The following is a 15,000-nucleotide window of genomic DNA, read 5'->3' as shown; positions in this document are numbered from 1 at the left end:
ATTATATACTGATACACGTTTGCCATGCATAGACAACAGTGCATTCCTTTAGAGGCAAACGTTCCCAAGCACTTCTTAATCTATTCTAGATTCGCTGCAACGCTCCTATAAAACAGTCCACTTAGAGGCCGCATTAGTCTGCTTTCGCAGAGGGATTATTAACAAGTCCACATCGATCGCTCCAGATAGACTTGAAGAATACTCTTTCTAATCCCGCAGATCTCGGTCACTGGCTAGGCCCTGCTTTTCAGACAGAAGTAGTGCTAGGGCTCGCAAGCTTGCCTGGTGTACCTCATGTCTCTGCCCATCTTGCTGTGCTGTGCTGTGCTTTGGACTCTTGTCGTTGAGTCAGATGCAGGCCAGACAGCCATCATTCTCTGGAGCTTTTAGCTCCCCCCTGGGCCTGAATCACTGCCCTCCCCCTTGCCTGAGGCTAGGGATGGCAGGAGAGGCTCATGTTGTAAATATCCACATGGATCGCCACTTTTATCTGGAGCGCCATGAGGCTCGTAAAGGCAGAACCCATGCAGAGTCCAGAGGGAGTCACAAAACAGAGAGAGAGAGAGAGAGAGAGAGAGAGAGAGAGAGAGAGAGAGAGAGAGAGAGAGAGAGAGAGAGAGAGAGAGAGAGAGAGAGAGAGAGGGAGTGAGAGAGAGAGAGAGAGAGAGAGAAAAGAAGAAGACGAAGAAAAGAGGCAGTCAGAGAAAGGTAGGGGGTGGCAGTCAGACAAGTTGTAGTGAACACTGAAATGTTCGTGTTCAGTGTATTACTGTAATTGGGTACTTGGTTGAAATACAGATAAAGCAACAAGTCACATAATCAAAACGCTCCTAATCAACCCACGTTAATCAACCCACGTTAAGTGAAATGGGGTGGCCTGGGGGCTGGCATGGGAATAAGTGGGTGGGGATCCCCCCCGGCCTGTGCAAATTACATCTACAGTCTTCATTACGGCAGGGGGAGGAGGAATGCATTTCCAGCAGCAGCGCATGATATGTTTAAGTCTGCCGCAGTCAGCTTCAAAAATTACACGCTGGTCATGTATATCCCATCAGGACAAAAAAAAAAAGAAGCAGATCTGGAGCCAGTCTTGACGTGCAGAGAAGAATGCTTCTCTCAGCTGTCAGCCAAGATCTCTGTACCCACAGTGAGAAGACCAGGACTGGACTGGATCACAAAATAAGACCGGGCATTTTCAGCCAAGACCGGTCCTGGCACTGGCATTGAGAGAGATGATGAAGCCTGTGACAACAGTTTTAGACATCTATTATGAGCTATTTTGACCCCAACAGCCAAAATGAATATTTAAATCTGACTCAGAGAAGTCAGCTGTAGCGGCATGTGGACTGATACCACTACACTGAGGGGAGGACAAGGCCAAAATCATCAACAGTCCATCGGATAAATGCCCTGTATGCCATTATGGCCAATCCAGCCATGGAGAGGACAGTAAAGAATATGCTTGTCACCCACAGACACAGAGGCCAATCCATCAAGAGCCAGGCCCTACTACGTAGCTCCCAGCCAAACAACCAAAACGACGCAACGGTGGGAGCGCTAGCGCAATCAGGGCCCCAGGGCCGCTCATGACCACCAGGTCGTCCCGAAGGCGAGGCAGCTTTTGTGGCCACTCTCGTCAGCGGAGCCATTTCCCATCCACCACACGTTACTCTGGAGGGGCTGTGGGCTATAAAGCCGTATACGACTGGAAACATGACGGTTGGCGCAGTTGAGCAATGCTGTGTGAATGATTGATGTCGTTTGTCCCACAAGCCATATCCACAGCCTTCACAACAGTACCGTACAACACTAGAAGCACAGAAGATAGAAGATATGTGATAGGCGATGTGCGATTTCTTATGTTCTGAAAGGATTCTTGGCATAATTACAAAATGACATAACAAAAGCAATAACAGTTAAAGCCTCTTGGGTTGCAAGCTCTATATCTTAGATCAGCATATTTTATGAGCGGTATTCGAGTTGGAGTGCATCAATTCATTTGTCTACCCACCACAACCTCGGGGAGCGTCTCGGATTTGAAAAACTACTCCGGGACGCCCGTAAGCAATACAAAATCAAACAATCAAATAAAATGAAGCGTGTGTGCGTGCAGTGAGATGGGTTTGTGCAGGCTGGGATGTCTGAACGCGTCTGGGCTAAAACTCAGCCTTTAACCCCTAAAATAATGAGTTTTATACATCTACAGTACAGATGCTCGGCTATTAATTGTACACGGAGGTCTTCAACCCCAATGCTGTTGTGTTATAAAACCTTCTGCCATCCGTCTGCTGGGTGTCAAACTGAAGACCTGCAGTTCAATGCGGAGAACTTAAGTAGAAAAGCATATTCCGTCTCTCTCTCTCTCTCTCTCTCTCTCTCTCTCTCTCTCTCTCTCTCTCTCTCTCTCTCTCTCTCTCTCTCTCTCTCTCTCTCTCTCTCTCTCTCTCTCATCCACTTATTATTCCCTCTATCTTTTTCTGTTTCTATTTCCATTTATCTACCTTTCTCCCCACCCTCTCTCCCATTGTGTCTTGCAGACAGCTCAAATCAACAGATAGTGTTGCCAGGCAATATCCCAACAAATCTGTCTTGCTCACTACTCTGGTATAGTCATCACAGATATAGATTTCACCTGCGAGGGCTGAGTTTGTAATGTCATCCAATTTCAACTGCAAATGGTGATGGCTGATTGAGGTGTGTGCCTGTGTGTGTGTGTGTGTATGTGTGTGTGTGTGTGTGTCTGTGGGTGCGTGCGTGTGTGCGTGTGTTTCAGACTACATTACGATGTTACTTTCTGAGCACTTACGATTCTGGCACATCAAAATGCAAAGTGATATTTTTGTGTTGACAGGCTGTCTAGTGCAGTGATGATATGTGGGTCAGACACATCAGCAAGTGCCATTTTGCAGGTCTCTCTCTCTCTCTCTCTCTCTCTCTCTCTCTCTCTCTCTCTCTCTCTCTCTCTCCCTCTCTCTCCCTCTCCCTCTCCCTCTCTCCATCTCCTATCCACCACCCCCCTCCCCAAGCCTCTCTCTACTTCACTTCACTGGGACACAGCTGACACGAACACATCCAATAACATTTAAATCAATAGTCTCAATCACACACACATACACAGTAGGCACTCGGGCTGGTGAGAGATATTTAGTTAACTTCTCCACTACTCCAGGGAAGAGGTGGTGCTGGAGGAGGAGGGTGATGGAGGTGTTGGGAGGGCTCCACAGACAGCGTGCGGAGCGGTGTTGTTTTTGGAGCCCTCCTTTATCCCCCCAAGGCTCTTCTCCGTAATCATCTCCCGCGATGGTCTCTCTGGCGCACAGCTGTGCATGAATATTGAGGGGTGGTGGGGGGTGGGTGGGGGTGGAGGTTATGGGGGCTGGTCACAGAGGGGAGGCGTCTGGAAACTCATCAGACTGGTTAGAGGGGTTCGCCATGTACTGTAAACTGCTCTAGCCCCTGAAAAAAAAGCCCAACACCGCTCCTGCTGCCCTGCGGCAACACACAAGTTCTCCTAAACTGCTGCTAGCCTTGCTCCCCTCGGGTTGCTGTGCTCCCCCTCACACTGCCCTCCGTTCCAGAGAGCAGGTGGCCGACAAAAGAGAGCAGATCAGGTGGGCTGCAAAGGCAGGAGCAGGTTAAAGCCCGTACATACAAACGACTGACCCGGGAGCAGGACAACAAAACTACCACACAAAAAGAAAAAAAAAACGAGCTTCAACAAAGATTTTTTTGCTCCCCCACCTTTGAAGCAAAACAATCCTTGTTGAAGCAGACTTTTTTCTTTTTTTCCCCAAAATCCAGGCAGCAAAGGCGGCCCAGAAAAGGAGGCCGCCACTCTGGGGCTCTGAGTTAATAGAGCATCACATACCTGAGCACAGCACAGCACAGCACAGCACAGCACAGCACAGCACAGCACAGCACAGCTCAGCTATGTGACCTCCAGCTGAAGCCACCACCACCTCCTCCTCCTCATCATCCACTTCCTCCACCACCATCACCGCCTCCTCCACCACCTTCACAGTAACACGCTGAGGAGTATATCTTTCAACATAAATAATCTATGAGTCGTGCATGTAGCGTTAAAATCTAATAACGCTCGTTACAACAGGCGAGGGACAAGAAGGCATTTGACACGGCAGTCCCCCTTGAGCCGGTGAGTAAAAATGTGGCTCCTGCTAGCTATGCACATCCATAACCACAGAGTCGCTTTAACATAACAAGGACACTGCTGCACTGTCCCAAAGACATGGTGCTATGAAACGCAGGCTCTTGTCACACTGAGATTGTGTTGTCTGCGCGATGTAATAAAAACAGGTGGTGGTGCTGGTGGTGGTGGGGTCCCACGAGAGGAGGCCTGCCCAGTGAGAGGGGACCTTTCCTGGGCGCTGCAGCAGCTACCAGTGGGGGTGTGTGTGGGTGTATGGATGTATACTAATGGGCTGACCTACATCTCTTGCATCGGCTGTTACTGGGACACCAGGGCTGGGAGAGCGAGCGAAACACGGGAGGGGAGCATGTGAACACAGAGCAGCCATTGTTCATTCGCTCAGCTGCTACGGAGCCAGATGTGTGTTTTGCTCACAGCAAGCGTGTTGACTTTAGAAGTATCACACGAGGAAATGTAATGTACGGAGGACACATGCTGGCGGTTAGAGGTTAGTTTGGTCTACACCAGTGGTTTTCAAAGTGAGGGCCGGGGACCCCTGGGCGTGGGGGTGCGAGAGGGAGAGGGGGTGCAAGGGAGGCCGCGGGAGTCTGGCAAGAAAAGCATAGCAAAACAAAATAAATATCTCGATTCATTAAATAACTAATGTACACCAAAATCAACCAAAAATAAGCTTCACAATATTCCCAGTGGGGCATTGACTAAAAGACCTAGACTTTGATTATGGAAGGGGATGCACAGAAACGTTAGTGTGGCTAAACCCATGTAAGGGGGACCTTGGCTGGAATATACCGGTATATGGGGGGGCTTTATCATGGTAAAGTTTGGGAACCCCTGGTCCACACAGTACACGGGAGACAACAGGTGTCTTGTTTGACACCATTGCAGTGGGTAAGAAATGAATGACGACTCCCATGATACAATTACTCTGTGGAATTGAAAAAAATTGTCTGCGCCTGCGGTCTGTTATACGGGCGATTTGAAATGCCGGTATTGACTTATTTCCATGTTTGAAAATCGAATCATGGACACCCGAGGACACATAAATCAACGACTGGAGAGCGAGAGAGACAGGGAGGAGAGAGAGAGAGAGAGAGAGAGAGAGAGAGAGAGAGAGAGAGGCAGGCAGACAGACAGATGGAGAGACACAGAAAGAAAGAGAAAAAACAGACGAGAGAGAAAGACAGACAGACAGAGACAGACAGAGAGAGAGACAGACAGACAGAGAGAGAGACAGACAGAGAGAGCGAGAGACAGGCAGAGAAGAAAGACAGCCACTATAGTTCAAAAGATGGGATTTCATTTCTTAAAAAGCTTCTGCAAACGAGGCCAATTCGCCAGGGGAAGCATTGATGTCAGCCTGTTTGTTTCTTCTCCCCATCCACTTTCATTTGCGTCTCGCCATCTGAGCGCTCCTCTTCCTACGGGTTTGCATTTGAGGCGCTCCCAAAGGTCCCTCCAGAGTGGTGTTTGCTCAATGGCACCGCATGGATTGTAAATGCGCTTTGTGATCACTAATGACTTTGAATTCATCCAAATGGACACAATTTGCACTTGTGAGTGTGTTTGTGAGTGTGTGTGTGTGTGAGTGTGTGTGTGTGTGTATATGTGTGTGTGGGTGAGACTTTTTTTTTCTAAAGCATTTCACATTTAACAGTTTTTTTCTTCTCCTCTCTGCCATTGTGATTTGCCTCAAGGCCTGTTTCCTATTCAACGCAGAGCAGCACACTATTCCCCATATAGACAGACAGCCATGCTACGCACTGTGCTGTGCTCATCTGAAACCCTGGGTGACTCATACCAAAGAGACGCTGCCTAGGACCTCCACTTTTTAATTTTTTTTTGGTTTCTCACTTTTGTTACTCCTGCTCTTACACCGTTGTGTTCAGCGCTGGCCACAGTGTTTCAGTTTTCATTCTTTTTTTTTAAAACCCAGAGCCAATCTTCCAGTGATGGTGGTGAGGACTAATGGCAGAACAAATGCACATATGGCCCCAGGCCAAAACATGCACAGGGCCCCCCATGCCGCCTGCAAAGGTCACCGTAGGGCCCCCCACCACCAACATGGGAGGGTGCCGCTGGGCCCAGGGGCAAATGCCCAGTTGGCTCCCCAATACAGCTCCGGCCCTGGTGAGGACCCATTACTGTTACACGCCACCAGTCTCCCGTGGAGACCCCCCGCCTGGCTCCTCTGCCATCCCCATGCGGCTTGCTTTCCTCCTTCATCAAAAACACCCATTTCCCCCCTTTCCTCTCCTCCTTCCTGCCCTCCTCTGTCCTTATAACTCTCTCTCTCCCTCTCTGATTGTGTATCATCCCCCACTTCTTCCCCGTGCCACAATTTCCGCTAGCCGCCTTCCCAGGGCTCCCTGTACCTAATCTGGAGGTGAGAAAGCGTGTTCGCACCGCGCGCCTGCCCGCCCGCCGCCACTTCCTCCCCTGGCTCTCTTGCTTTGGCTGTTACCAAGAACGTCGCTCCAACCTGACGATAAACACAACCCCCCTTCCTTTTCTCCTTCTCCTCCCCCTCCGCCTCTTCTCCCCATCCTACCCCTCAGCTCTGTGCCTCCTCCTCTTCCCCCTATTCTACCCCTCCTCTTTGTGTCAGCGTCTCCCCCTGACCCATTTCAGACCTGAACAGGTATTAGGGCTCCAAATGTGCCCCATGACAGGGGTCCAATGTGAACAGTAAGAGGCGCAGGGAAGAGACACTAATGAGGCGAGGCAAATGGACGAGTCCCTGGCACCCGATAGACGACCCCAAGATACATGGAGAGAGCGAGTGTTTCTGTGTGTGTGTACAGTATGTGAGAGTATGTGTGTGAATGTGTGTAAGAGGTGTGTGTGTGTGTGTGTGTGTGTGTGTGTGTGTGTGTGTGTGTGTGTGTGTGTGTGTGTGTGTGATGGGCCTCATGTCTCACACATCAAAAAAGAGGGAGCCAACCAACGGCCACAGTTACAACAAAGGTGTTTGGGACAGACTGTAATGAGGTGAGGCAAACGACGAGCTCTTGGTCTCAGAGACGCTGAACCGAACGGGGTGCAGCAGAGTGATGTGATCGCGTCTTTGCGCATCGGGGGAAAAGAGGAAGCGATGGCCGCAATTATAGTCTGCGCGGCTGGAGAGAGGCTCTCGTTTAGCCCACAGAGGGCAGCGATGACACTTCATTAAGGTGAAGAGTGGAGCGGAGAGCACGTACGCGGCCAAGGCTGACGCACTCACGGCTGAGGAGCTTGATTCTGCCCAGGGAAACAAGGATGGAGGAGGAGGGCAGGAGAAGCAGGAGAAAATGGGCTGCATACATATGATGGAGATGTGTGTGTGTGTGTGTGTGTGTGTGTGTGTGTGTGTGTGTGTGTGTGTGCGCGTGCATGCATGCGTGAGAGGGAGAGAGAGAGAGAGAGAGAGAGAGAGAGAGAGAGAGAGAGAGAGAGAGAGAGAGAGAGAGAGAGAGAGAGAGAGAGAGAGAGAGAGAGAGAGAGAGAGAGAGATGTGTGTATTTGTGTGTGGAGGGTGCTCATCTAATGAAACCACAGTGCTCATTGAGGTGACTCGACTCAGGAGTGAAAATGAAGATGCACGATTGTGGTTGGAAAAAAATCCATTTCATGGTCTTATACTCATTGATGCATTTAGATACACAGAGAAGAAAGAAACACACACACAGGTAGACACATGCAACACAAACACACACACACACACACACACACACACACACACACACACACACACACACACACACACACACACACACACACACACACACACACACACACACACACACACACACACACACACACACACACACACACACACACACACACACACAGAGCAATACAGAGGCACCATCTCTGCCAAGGGCATGTGAACAATGATGGCTGCCTTTAATCCTAGCAATAGAGTTCTTCAGTAACGCGGAAGCATGTAGTAGATTGTAGTCTTTCATGTTAGCATTTAAGGACTTCCTGGTTCGTATCGGCTTCCGGCCTCCATTGGGAATGAATAGGGGCCAGTTTCAAATAAGCTCCGAGTGCAAGCACGCGCTTAGCGAACCCCCGCAAACTGTCGAGGGTGTTAAAAATAGGCTGTAGGTATGACATGGTTGATCATTTTGTGTCAAACTTCGACATAAATACGATGTTGCGTCCATATGCTAAACCCGGAAACTTTGGGTGACTACAGAAGCAGCGCCGGCATGTACGTGCGGAGGGTTGTACCCATGGCAACCAAAGGAAAGTATGTAGTTCGGAAGTTTTAATGATCAGAAAGGGGTTAGCAATATTGAATTAAAATCGTCATGATTTAACATGTGAATACACCAACATGATGATACGATCCGTTCCACTAATGAGAAAGGGATGCGGGGACACGCTAATGTTCGTTGTTGGCGTGCAACTTATATTTTTGCCAAACCTGAATCTCTATGGCGTGTTGCAATGTAAAAAAATCGCCATAGAACCGGAAGTCCAAACGCCGCATACAAGTTGACGTCAACGCTGAAGAACTCTATGGAGATGACTCATCATCACGATGCGAAATGTGGAGTGCGAGTGATCGACACAGCTGTGTCATGTGGAAGAGCGTGTGTGTGTGTGTGTGTCTGTGTGCACGTGCATACACATGCGCGCACGCCCGCACGCGTGCGCGCGCGTGTGTGTAGGGGGCGAATGAAAAGAGTTGACTGTACCTGTCTCTCCCCACAGCGTGTCATGGCCGTCAATTTGCACACCGTACTCGTTACTCAACTCCAGCAAACCGCGCACCACCTGCCAAACAAGAACAGAGGGAGAGAGAGAGAGAGAGAGAGAGAGAGAGAGAGAGAGAGAGAGAGAGAGAGAGAGAGAGAGAGAGAGAGAGAGAGAGAGAGAGAGAGAGAGAGTATATAAAAGGCAATAGGTGTATTGAAAACAGCCCAGGTGGATCGATGGGGAGGCAGCCACACTGAGTTATGCTCCTCCACAGTACTATAAGATGATAAATTAATAGCTGTGGACTTAAAGCGATGATGCTCAGTGACAGCCTGTGTTGTGTGTGTGTGTGTGTGTGTGTGTGTGTGTGTGTGTGTGTGTGTGTGTGTGTGTGTGTGTGTGTGTGTGTGTGTGTGTGTGTGTGTGTGTGTGTGTGTGTGTGTGTGCGTCTAAGCATTAAGGCATAAATGTTATTGGGGGTGGTGGTGGTGCTTGATCTCTGGGGCTGGTTCAGGCTCCATCCTTCAGGCTTGGTCCTCATTAGCACCCCCTGGTCTAGTCTGCCCCGGGTCCTCCTCCCCTCCCTGCTAACCTTCAACCCAGGAGGTGCCTCATGGGGGCTGCATCAAGCAGCCGTCTGAAAAGGAAGGTTACTGAACTCCAGACCTGCTCCAGTACTCGCTAGCACCACCAAGCCCCCTGGGGTGGAATAACCCTTTCCTAATGAGGGCCAAACGAACCAGAAGAGACAAAAGAGACTGCTTGTGGAGGACCAGTCTCTGGAGGTGCATCCAGGTAGAGGCCCAGAGAGAGGAGGCTGTAGGCCAGTGAGAGCTAACGCTTCCTGAGCCAGGGGGTGCATCCCAATATGTGACCTTGCCTCCTCCACTTGCACTTGTCTCCTCGTCCCGCCTCTTGGCCCCTCCTCCGTGGAGAAAACGATTAAGTTTCCCAGCGGTCAGCCTCGCCACAACAACTTTTGAGGGACTGTTTTTCATTCACCATCCCAATTGCAAATGAGAAAAAGACTTAACAATTGAGCTTTTGAAAGTTATTGAAATATAATGCTGTTGTCAATGATGTCATCATGACGAGAAGCAAGTGGAGGAGGCAAGTGGAGGAGGCAAGGTCCCATATTCAGATGCACTCAGGGAGGCTGCCCAGCCAAGTCTACTCCGCAGTGGGGGCTGGTGGTTAGATAGCCAGGGGTGTACACAGTGGCAGAACAATTGCATACAGGGCCCTAGGGCAAGATACTGATAGGTCCCCCCCCCAAACATACGGCCTGCCAATGTCACAGCAGGACCACCAGCACACCGATGCAGGAGGGTGCCGGGCCCCGAGGCAAATGCGCTCCCGGAGGTACAGGTGCGCAGGTCTGCCTGCTAGACAAGGAGCCAGTCTCCACGCTGCAGATAATGTAGGTGGTGCCTCACACAGCCCATATTTCTGCATGGTCAATGTGTGTGTGAAGGACAGTGGGTCTGTCTCTGTGTGTGTGTGTGTGTGTGTGTGTGTGTGTGTGTGTGTGTGTGTGTGTGTGTGTGTGTGTGTGTGTGTGTGTGTGTGTGTGTGTGTGTGTGTGTGTGTGCCCTTTTGGGATGCTCAGCAGGAGTTTGGAGGAGCTGTAATCGATAGTTCCGCCGTCTAGTAGGTTGACTGGTCAAATTAGTGCAAGTGTCAGTGAGTGTGTGTGTGTGTGTGTTTGTGTACAAGTTCCTGCTGCAGTGCTTTGTATGCATGTGTGTGTGTGTGTGTGTGTGTGTGTGTGTGTGTGTGTGTGTGTGTGTGTGTGTGTGTGTGTGTGTGTCTCACCTGTGTGTGTCCCATGCTGGCTGCTGCTATGAGGCCCTGCTGCAGTGCTTTGCTCTTGAGCTGTGTGCTGTGCTGCTCCCCCTGGGCTCCCCACTCCGGCTCCAGCAGGTAGCGCACCACCTCCATGTGGCCCCGCAGGGACGCGTGCACCAGCGCACACTGACCACTCTTGTCCACGTGGTCCACCTACCATACATAACACACACACACGCGCACGCGCACGCGCACACACACACACACACACACACACACACACACACACACACACACACACACACACACACACACACACACACACACACACACACACACACACACACACACACGCACACACACACAAGAGGGGAAGCACACACATTAACAAGTGCACACACATTAGCAAGTGCACACACACACAAAACACAGCCACACAGTACACACACACACGCACAGTACGTACACACACACACACACACACACACACAACACACACCCACACACATACAGTACGTACACACACACACACACACACACACACACACACACACACACACACACACACACACACACACACACACACACACACACACACACACAAACACAAACACACACAAACACACACGCAGACACACGCATGCACGCACACGCACATTCACTCACACTCACATTACTAACACTCATACACAAGCCAAAATACTTTCGTCGAGCCGTGACCCAGAACTATGTCGTAATTTTGTGGAATAGAAACCAAGGCTGGTTTTATAACCCACCACGCTCAAAGTGTCAATACAACATTTATATTTCAACACGGATCGTAAAGTTCGAGCTTAAAAAGAGAAATAGCTACCAAATAAATGAAACAATGTATGTCTTCAAGAATATGAAATAAACAACACGCCTTAAAGCACAACAAGCCCAAAAGAAAAAAAATGTGTAAGATTAATGTCACAGCTCTTAAATCCAGTCTACCAGGGCTAAGCCTCTCAGCTTGTTTTTGTCTTGCTAATAAAAAAACTGCCTATTGTGTAGGCTGCTCTATAGCCAGAGGCTAAGGGCACTGCAGTCTTGCCAATATAACCTGAGAAGTCTGAAAAGCCACAGAAAGCACAAAAACTTTGTCTATGAAAAACTGTAGGCCCTACACCGAACTGCGTTTATTCAGAAACAACACGCTATACCCTAATGCCTGAAAATCAAGCCAAACTGAATTGTTTTTTTTTTTTTGTACAGAAACATGCCGCATGCTAAAAACTACAAACCGTGTCAAACTGTTCTGTTTTTTTTTTTTGTAGAGAAACAAACCACATGCTAAAACTCACAAAACTGTGGCCAACAGCAGATGGAGATAAACAAATTTGTCAAGGGTGTGAAATGTAATGTTTGTCCTCGTGTGCTAATATTTACAATGCCGGCACAGTGCGCATTCATACAGCGTTATGTTTATAGGGCTGATGTCTTATCGCTCGTGACCCCCTCCTGAACGACCTTGCAGGCCAGGCTGACCCCAGTCCAGACAAACATTGTCTACCAACCTCATGAATGCTGAATAGTAATTGCACTGAAGAACACTGCACACAAATGAACCATCACAGACTGTAGTGGTAGCATAGTAGATAACTATTCATCCTGAGGGCCATTATAAGAATGATGTGCTGTTATCGGTGCTGTTGGTGCACATTTATAGTAGCAATAAAGTCTGCAACACTAAGCTCCCGTTTCTCTTACATAATGTGTAACGTTTCGAGCAACATGCCCTTCATTAACTGGGCTCCCTTCTTGTAGAGCACGCTGACCAGGTCCTGGTGCCCCACTATTGATATCCCACCCCACTCCCCATAGCATAGAGCAGGCAGAGCAGTAGCAGCAAGTAGTAGTACTTAACAATTTGTTGTACTTTACAAAGTGCTTTACAATTTGATTAGACTATAGTGGGAATTAAGGGGCAGAGAGAAAAAAAATTACAATAAAATAAACAATAAAAAATACAATAGAATAAAATGTAGTTAAGATATAAAAAAAACAAAACCCATAAAATTAGAGTAGTTACTGACCTTGGCTCCCCTCTTGCAGAGCATGGTGACGAGGGGCAGGTGCCCAGCGGCGGCGGCGAAGCAAATGGGGCTCATGGCGTTCTCGGCCAGCACGTCGGCGCGCGCCCCGTGCTCTAGCAGCAGGGACACCATCTCGGCGTGGCCCAGGTGCGACTGCACGCACAGCACCGGCGCATTGCCCAGCACCTCCGTGCGGTAGTTCACGTTGGCCCCGCCCAGCATCAGCAGACGGCTCACCTGTGAAGCGGGACATAGTGAAGAGTGGACAAGGTCATTTCTACCGCTACACAATGAGAATAAATGGGTTTCTTGGAGCACTGGTTCCGAAGCTTTTTTAGAACAAACGGCCCCTTGACCACATCATACGCCTGCCAATGCCACTCTTGACATAATAATAAGGCCCCCCTTAGTATTAAAAAATAAATATACTTTAGCCGCCCGTTTGCAGCCCCCCCAGTGTTCCATCCTGATGGCCACAGTCAACAGGCCACAGCGGCGAATCAAATCGATTGAAAGTTTCATGTAGGTGATTTGATTGGCAGCCGCAGAAATTGGAAGAAATTCATATGATATTAAAATTAGTCGAATTTTCGCTTCGCTTTGCCCCATTTCGCTTCCCTCATGAGAATGTATGGCAAAGTTAGTTTTGCTTGGCCAAATATGCCTATGCATGTACCCACCGGTCAAAGCAACGCTGCTAGTAGTAGAGTAGTAGTGTAGTACAGCAGAAGTGCCACCCATTTGATGATAGATTAACATGTTGCATTGTGATTGTTGCGGACGAATATATACAATCAAGACATGAAGCTTACAAAATCACGGAAATCACACCACTATTTAAAAAAACAATGAACGGTATGAAAAAAAAAATTGAGACAGAAATCAGTCCTCCACTGTGTTGCTCAAAATGAAATCCAAAAGCAAATCTTCACATGAAGACAAACAGAAAAGTTACTGTTCTAATAAGTTGCACTTCATCAGTCACACGGTGGGGGCACATCTCCCGACAAACCACGTCCCCCTCTCACCACCGACAGACATGTAATTTCCTTTTTATGGAATTAGCTGAATAAAAAGCTGCTCAGTTGAACATGAAGATTGCAAATTAGAGCCGGGTGCCCATGATAAGCAGGATGAATGCACAATCACAATATTGTCGAGTGCATTAATCAGAACTTCATTCTTCTTTTGCTCTGAGAGAGAGAGAGAGAGAGAGAGAGAGAGAGAGAGAGAGAGAGAGAGAGAGAGAGAGAGAGAGAGAGAGAGAGAGAGAGAAAGAGGGGGGGACGGGCCGAACGACACTTCATAAATAAATGATTCATCGAGGGTGTGTGTGTGTTTGAGTGTGTGTGTGTGTGTGTGTGTGTGTGTGTGTGTGTGTGTGTGTGTGTGTGTGTGTGTGTGTGTGTGTGTGTGTGTGTGTGTGTGCGTGCTGGAGCTAGCTAGCTGGCAGGCTGGCTGTCTCCGCGCGAGTGTTAAAAGCAATGGGAAGCGGAATTTGTTTTATTTACCGCAACCTAATAAACGAGTGGGGACGATTCCCGGAGGAGTTGTGTGAGAGGAAGACAGTGAAAAAGCGGCCCCTTCTGCAGCTGTCACCGTGAGTGATATCACTTTTACACGAGTATAGATCAGAGAGACAGGGTGTGTGTGTGTGTGTGTGTGTGTGTGTGTGTGTGTGTGTGTGTGTGTGTGTGTGTGTGTGTGTGTGTGTGTGTGTGTGTGTGTGTGTGTGTGCGCGATGATAGATGGAGGGAGAGCGGCGAGATATGAAGATGGTGGTTTCAGTGAGGAGGAGAGAAGAAGCGCACAAGAGGACATTTTATGACTAATGGTAATGGTTACAAAGGCAAAGAAAGGAGGGGAAAAAAAATCCGGATCGTTTTTGCTTTGAGCTAGCATACATCATTTTCACTAATAACCGCTCGGTGGGGCTGGGACTCGAGGATGGAAATAGTTCTACGGCCCCAACTGTGTGGCAGGCGAGTACGCCATCTGACAGAGAGAGAGAGAGAGAGAGAGAGAGAGAGAGAGAGAGAGAGAGAGAGAGAGAGAGAGAGAGAGAGAGAGAGAGAGAGAGAGAGAGAGAGAGAGAGAGAGAGAGAGAGAGAGAGAGACGCGTCGGTTTAACATAAAAAAGTCATTTAGCCGCATCTGCCATTAGCCTGGCCTTTTTGTTTATTAAATTACCACTAATCTAGAAAGGCCCTGTAATTACTTCAAATGGCATGGCTCTCTTATTCCCGACGTCATACTTCCGAGAAAGGCAATGGATCAAAGTAATGGGCAAAAGTGCAAGCA

General features: G+C 48.8%; 1 protein-coding gene across 2 annotated transcripts in view; it reads right to left on the bottom strand.

Annotated features, from left to right (window-relative positions):
- Positions 1–15,000, bottom strand: part of tanc1b (tetratricopeptide repeat, ankyrin repeat and coiled-coil containing 1b) — a 208,350-nt gene that overhangs the window by 15,092 nt on the left and 178,258 nt on the right. For both annotated transcript variants that reach the window (XM_063214044.1, XM_063214043.1), the window contains exons 17-19: positions 12,700–12,936; positions 10,670–10,855; positions 8,854–8,932 (exon numbers count right to left, since the gene is read on the bottom strand). In XM_063214044.1, the coding sequence (XP_063070114.1) occupies positions 8,854–8,932; positions 10,670–10,855; positions 12,700–12,936 (502 nt within the window). The remainder of the gene's footprint in view (positions 1–8,853; positions 8,933–10,669; positions 10,856–12,699; positions 12,937–15,000) is intronic.

This window comes from Engraulis encrasicolus, chromosome 13 (assembly GCF_034702125.1).
Source record: "Engraulis encrasicolus isolate BLACKSEA-1 chromosome 13, IST_EnEncr_1.0, whole genome shotgun sequence".
NCBI lineage: Eukaryota > Metazoa > Chordata > Actinopteri > Clupeiformes > Engraulidae > Engraulis > Engraulis encrasicolus.
This window is presented reverse-complemented; position numbering and strand designations above follow the sequence as displayed.